Source organism: Diospyros lotus, chromosome 5 (assembly GCF_014633365.1).
Source record: "Diospyros lotus cultivar Yz01 chromosome 5, ASM1463336v1, whole genome shotgun sequence".
NCBI lineage: Eukaryota > Viridiplantae > Streptophyta > Magnoliopsida > Ericales > Ebenaceae > Diospyros > Diospyros lotus.
The window spans coordinates 28,736,753-28,743,138 of record NC_068342.1 but is presented as its reverse complement, the minus strand read 5'-3'; the positions used below and the strand labels follow the sequence as shown (position 1 = coordinate 28,743,138).

The following is a 6,386-nucleotide window of genomic DNA, read 5'->3' as shown; positions in this document are numbered from 1 at the left end:
TTAAAGCCCATGTTCCTCTAGTTATGCATGTATGCGTTTTGTTTTATTATTTATTGGATACATTAATTAAAACTTAATGTATGTGCAAAGTGAGACCTTAATAAAGACTAAAAAATCTTCCCAATTGTGAAAAGATATTATATTTAAGCGGTGAACTTGATTCATCATGGCCCGCTATCATCATAGGAAGACCAAATCTCGAATGGGTGTACCCTGGCTATGGATACATAGGAGGGTGCATTTCAGGAGAGTCGATTTGTCAACCTATTAAACATGTGATGTTGTCGATGACCCCATACGACTATTCCCAAGAAACTATTATGTGAGGGCTAGGTGTTGCAAATGGCTAGCTGGCAGATGCGACAAGCTGGATCTAACCATGTCATCAATCCAAGAAACTATTATGCGAGGATTTAGTGGCATAGGGCTTGAAGATCAAGCTCCACATTGGATGTGGAAAAGGGGCAAGGAGTTGTCTCTTCGATCACCCACTGCGAGTCTTCCAACGGGATTCGCATTTACCACCCGAGAAGTGTGGGTTCCAAAAAATTAGTGGGAGGTACCATTTAATTTAAGATCGAAATTAAACAAAATTTTCAAGTTAAATCAAACTGAAAAACTTTAAATTCTTTTGTTGCTAAATTTCTCTTCTAAAATGGTAAATCAATCAAACTCATTTTCTCTCATTCTGGACAAAAATGTTTTGACATGACCTAATTGTAAAATTGGCTCAGGAATTTAAAATTGGTTTTAAATATGTAGAAAATCACATATGTCTTGGATCGATCACCTCATATGGAACTTCTCGAGGGGTTCAGTGAAGAGGAGTGTGTGGAATGGGAGGAGATGCATAACCACTACTTTAGGGTTAGGAACTTCATACTCGCCTCTATGAACAATGATCTTCAGAGGTAGCACAAGCATATGTGGAGTGCTACTGATATGATCTTAAATTTAACGGAATTGTATGCGGAGCAAAGTAGCACCGCCTGGTATGAGATATTAAAGCAGTTATTCTGGTCCAAGATGTTGGAGGGAACTAATGTGAGAGATCATGTACTAGCAATGGTTGATTTAATCAATCAACTGGAAGTACTGGATTTCCACATGGACGCAGATCTTCAAATCAACTTGATCTTGCAGTCTTTCCTTATGTCATTCTCCGAGTTCATTATGAATTTGAATATGAACAAGATCCTATGGACACTCTCGGAGCTACTCAACATGTTGAGGACAGATTAAGGGGATAAGCAAAGGAGTTCTTGTCATTGCCTTGACTTCTGGATCTTCTAGGAGGAAGAGTTCCTACATAAAGAAGAAAAAGTTGATGGGGCATAGGAAAGAGAGTAAGTTCAAAGCCAAGGTACCCATAGGAAAATGTTTCCATTATGGGTAGGAGGGGCATTGTAAGAGGAACTGCTCAGATGTTTAGCCGGGCTTGAGAGGTAAGCGGAGTGAAACTCAGGGACAGGTACTTCTTCCTTGTTTTTTATTGAGATAATCAATTCGATTGGTCATTCTTCTGTTTCTTGGATTTTGGATTTTGGTGTATCATCTCACATATGTATTTGTTTATGTCATAGAATTCCCTAGCGTCCACCTAAGGGTATTTCGATCATTAGCCGCCTAGGGGTATTTTGGTCATTTGGCCTAGGTGGATAAATACCAAAAGTGGTCCTAATCCTGGGTTTCAATCCCTAGAAGAGACTGTGGCCGAATGGTGAAGAAATTATCTAAATCGAAGTTCAAATGAGCAATTTAGAAGTTAAAGGGCCAAAGTGGCATAAGGCCAAACTAAGGGTAAGGGTGAAAGTGTAATAAAAAGGAAGTCCAATGAGTATAAAAAAAGGGAGGCGCGGCACTATTCATCATCTCCTTCCTCCCTCCTGCACGCGCTTCCTCCCACTTTCTCTCTGTCGATCTCTCTTTAAGAGAGATCTTCTTCTCTCGAAGAGGAGTGGTCTCAGCCATCTCTCTTGGCAGCAGGGCAATCCTCTCGGAGAGGACCTGTGTCTCTCGAAAACATCGCCACCTATCGTTGTTTTCTCCCAGAGAAGGAGTAACGAGCTCTTAGAAGCAGTTATGGCAGATCTTTCTCTCCGTAGCGCCAACCTCGCAGCAAGCTCTCGATAATGGCGGCGACGCTCTTGGCAAACGATCGCGTTTCTCCTCTCTGTAAGCCTCCTCATTCTTCTTCTCTCAGAGATCAACAACTCTCTCGGCGAGCATGGCAACCTTCGACGACGCTGGTCTCTCCGCAGTGGCGTGTATCCCTCGTCTGGATTTCTCTCAGAAAGGTGCAAGGAGCCTCAGCAAAAGAGTGTTGGTCTCTCGGGAAGAAGTCGCTTGCAATGCCTCTTCCCGAGGGGTTTCTCTCCGCGAGGCCTTCTTCCTCGCCCCTGTTTCTGGCTTATGTATTATATGTATGTATGTATGTATGTATGTATGCATATGTGTATAGTTGCAAAGCTTGTGTGAGTAATAGTCCAACTATGTATATATGTATAGGTATGTCATATATGTTAAGGTTGGTATGTAATGTGTAAAGTGGGCCTGCTGGCCTTGGCCCGAAGCATGGTCGCAAGACAATGTGTATAATGTTAGATGATATATATATATAATGTCTACATTATTTAACATGTGGCATGCCTATAGAATATAATATGTTATGTTTATGCACAGGAAAGTGATGTGTATCTTAAAGAAACAATGGTCAAGTAAGTATTGCCTCCAGGTACCTCTCACCAAGCCCGAGGTTGTGCCCGGGTAAGTCCCTTAGGGGCCAAGACCCTGCTTCAGTAGCCCACCGTGAGGCCCATCTTCTCCCAGAGGGCCCCCTAGGCAGCCTGACCCTCCTGGAGGGATTCCTCTTAAGCTGGTCCGAATGGTACTAATGTGCAGGTTCATCCTCGACTCCCTATAATAGTATCATGATCGACCCTCTCTCGACAGAAAAGGTATAATTGTTCCCTATTCGATAATAGCATGCTTCACTTGTCTATTGAGCTTATTTCTCTATTGATACTGACTTAAGCATCGGAGGGCATACGCAGGTGAGGAATACTCGCGTGCCTTCTAACTTGTGCGTGTGAGCGCAGATGTGTCTCGAGCACATAGGAGGCCAATCCCGAGCAATACCGAAAGTGCCCTCAGAGGTTCGCCTATGACCCTTATCAGTACATCGAGAACCGAAGCTACTCGATGCCTATCTCTACTAGTAGACTCCTGCCAGCTGTCAACTTCGCTCTACCTCGGCTCCAGCTTTCCCTCTCTACAAATTTTATTGTTGTGGTTTTTTTGGGCCACTACAATTGGCGTCGTTTGTGGGAAACAAAAAAGAAACTAAAATCTACGAGGAAAATAGCGAAGTCTGCCGGCGTCATATATCAGTTGGGTAATACAAGAAAAGCAAACCCACCCCGTCTAGAGGGCTGGGGGGCTTGCTCGTTGATTGAGTTCCCTAGTATGAAGCCATCAGAGATTGCATGTGGGCCTCCAAAAACCTTCAGCGGTCCTAGGACAAAGTCCTCCAATGATTGCGATCATCCCATAATCATTGATCAGGCAATAGCAACTGTTCTTCCCAGTAAACTTGGGGAATCAAGGAAAGACCGCAATGCGTTTAGAGCGTAACAAGATTATTAGAGGGAACTCATCAGCATTGCAAACAAGAGAATCGTGATCGTTTCTTTTGAGCCGTCATTGCCCATACTATCACATTGAGGGTCTTTAAGAAGCCCGAGCACGTGTCATTTGAGTGTTCCCCTACGAGCATGCAGCTAAAGACGAGATACTCGAGAAGCTCAAGAAGGCATGAAAAATCGTCAACTAAAGAAGGACATGTCAAAGACATGACTCCAAGAAGGAATAAGGAGTTGGCTTAAGGTATTCGACGATTGCTAGATTGCCATGGGCGGTCCAATATAGAACCATTGAAGGGAGGAGCTCGTCTCCCGCTTCAGAGGTATGAAGAGGTGATTCGACTCTATGAGCGGACCCTCGTCTAGGCCAAAGAGAATTTCTCTATGGCAGTGGGTGATAACAACAGAGTTGATTATGGACCCAAATAAGATAAATCTGCCATAAGGCTATGGTGGTGGCATTTGATATCCATGCCCTACCTCTAGTTGGGAAGGCCTAAGGTGGTTCAAGATTTTTCGAAAAAGCAAGAGCTATTTAGATCCCCTGAAGCAAAGTATGGAAGCAGTATTGAAGAGTCGTCGATTTTGTTTGCTGTAACAAGTCGTGAACTTTTACGCTGCTAAGATAAAGGGAATAAAGCCTTTCATCCTGGAAGACCTGAAGAGGCGATGAAACATTATGGTGCGGCTGCATCGACTAGTGTTAAGTTTCAGCCTTCGCAGCTATCTGCCTTTGCCAACGTGTTGCTGCATATCAAGCTCCGAACCAAATTGTCGGTACCATCATAGATTGCAGCCTAGTCATAGCTCTTGACGAAAGTCCCGAAGATAGTTTCTAGAAGAGTTACTTCACTTCTGGCAGTATTTTAACCGCTCTAAGGATGCTACTGTGGAAGCTCTCAACCCCTAGGTAAGCATGAAAAGCTTGTTCTTAGTCAACGATCTTCCTAATAAATTTGATCGTTCGGGTAAACGGAGACTTCAAGCATTCTCAACCTTCAAAGCACCTTGAGTCCGAACAACGAGAAATAGATAAGAGATATCTAAAGCATGCCACGAGCGAAGTGAGATCAAATTGAATAATTGACTAGCCAAAGAAAATCAGATCTGTTTGAATTTGGCAAGCTAAAGCCACGGTCCAACCAATGGTTTGGGACAAAAGCCAGTGCGTGGGGAGTAACCACTTCGGTACGACCATGGTGATAAAAGTGATGGAAATAAGGACAGCCAGAGAAGGGTGATGCATCAGACAATCCCAAGAAAAGAGTAGTGGTGTAATGCCCCGCTCCCACTTACGGGTGTTACTCGTGAACAATCACCCGAATTGTCCACCTGCCCGGCCGTAGGTGAAGGGTGGACCATGTTTCAAGACGAAACGCCCTAGGTGGGAACTAGGCTCGTCTTTCCCTTCCCTGAACCCCAGGATTCACTAGCAAAATTGGGCTTTAACCACACCGCATAGACTATAAAGAAAATCTCCTTCAGACGCCCAATCGCCATTTTCTCATTTTTTTTTATTCTTTTCCATCCAAGAATTTTACCGGGCTCCATAAATCCCCATTTAAATCAATCCATTGATTGATTACTAATTTTGGAGGAAAAACTCAAATTTTCAATTTTTCAAATTTTCGGCATTTTCTCCAAAAATGCCTGAAAATCCCTTTATTTTGAAAATTCCTCCGGGGCCCAAAATCAATTAAGAAATGGCCCAAAATCCCCAAAAAGTCCAAATTTTTAAAAAAAATTGGACGGCGGGGCCCACTGGCGCGCTCGGGACCCACGCGGGGCCCCGCTGAGCGCTGGCCGCGCGCACGCCTGCATGCGCGCATGGCCGCGCGCGTGCGCTGCTGCCCCCCCTGCTACTGCATCTGCAGCACTTTCACACTTCATCTTTTTTTTTTTTTTTTTCTTTGGGCTATAAAACCCCAAATTTTCCAAAAAAATATACACCCTTAATTTGCCTCAAATCCTTCACTTTTCTCATTCCAAAGCCTCATTTCATAAATAAAATCCTCTTATTTTTATTTATTACAACATACTTAAGGCTTCAAGATAATTTCAAAAAAATATAACTTCACCAAAGCTTAGGCTTCAACATGCCATAGGGTAATATCTCATTTTAAATCTAAATCAAACACTACAAAAATGAAATACACCCACAACCTTAGGCTTAAGCAAGCCATTACCAACCAAATACATTACATCTCATAAATCAAACATAACAACATAGGCTTCCATAAGCCATAACATGCACTTGAATCTTCTTTCCACGCTTCCACATGCCATTCCACCATTTCCTTTACTTTACCATGCTTTCACAACCTACATGTGAGGGTAAAAACCTCATGAGCTATTAAGCTCAATAAGGGTGCAATGCCAAATAAATATGAACATAGCAAGTTATATGATGCCAAATGCATGCAAATGTGGCTAGGTTTCTTTGCCCTCACAACCCTCCAAGGTTAGAGGCATCAACCCACCATTTCAACCATGTTCTCAAACTAACCTATGGTCATAAGTCTCATGAACATAAAAGAACATGCCAAATGCAATATATACATTTATGAAACATATTTAAAACCCATTGCAAGGCCACCCTCCCATGGGGCTATCCCTTACCTCTTCTTGAATAATTAAATATTCACTTCAAGAGAGCTTCCTACATCACTTTCTCCCACCTAAAAGGGCATTCAAACAAGAACTCACTTTCTTTGGATAAAAAAACACTAAATAAAGAAAGGAAGA

General features: G+C 42.8%; 1 protein-coding gene across 1 annotated transcript; it reads left to right on the top strand.

Annotated features, from left to right (window-relative positions):
- The first annotated feature begins 924 nt into the window (after positions 1–924).
- On the top strand, positions 925–1,242 carry LOC127802182 (uncharacterized). Its single transcript, XM_052337888.1, has one exon. It carries the CDS (start codon positions 925–927, stop codon positions 1,240–1,242), a length of 318 nt encoding a protein of 105 aa, XP_052193848.1.
- The last annotated feature ends 5,144 nt before the right edge of the window (positions 1,243–6,386 follow it).

What these genes read in the sequence shown, in the direction of transcription:
- LOC127802182 (XM_052337888.1), top strand. Translation starts at nt 925, where the DNA reads ATGTGGAGTGCTACTGATATGATCTTAAATTTAACGGAATTGTATGCG.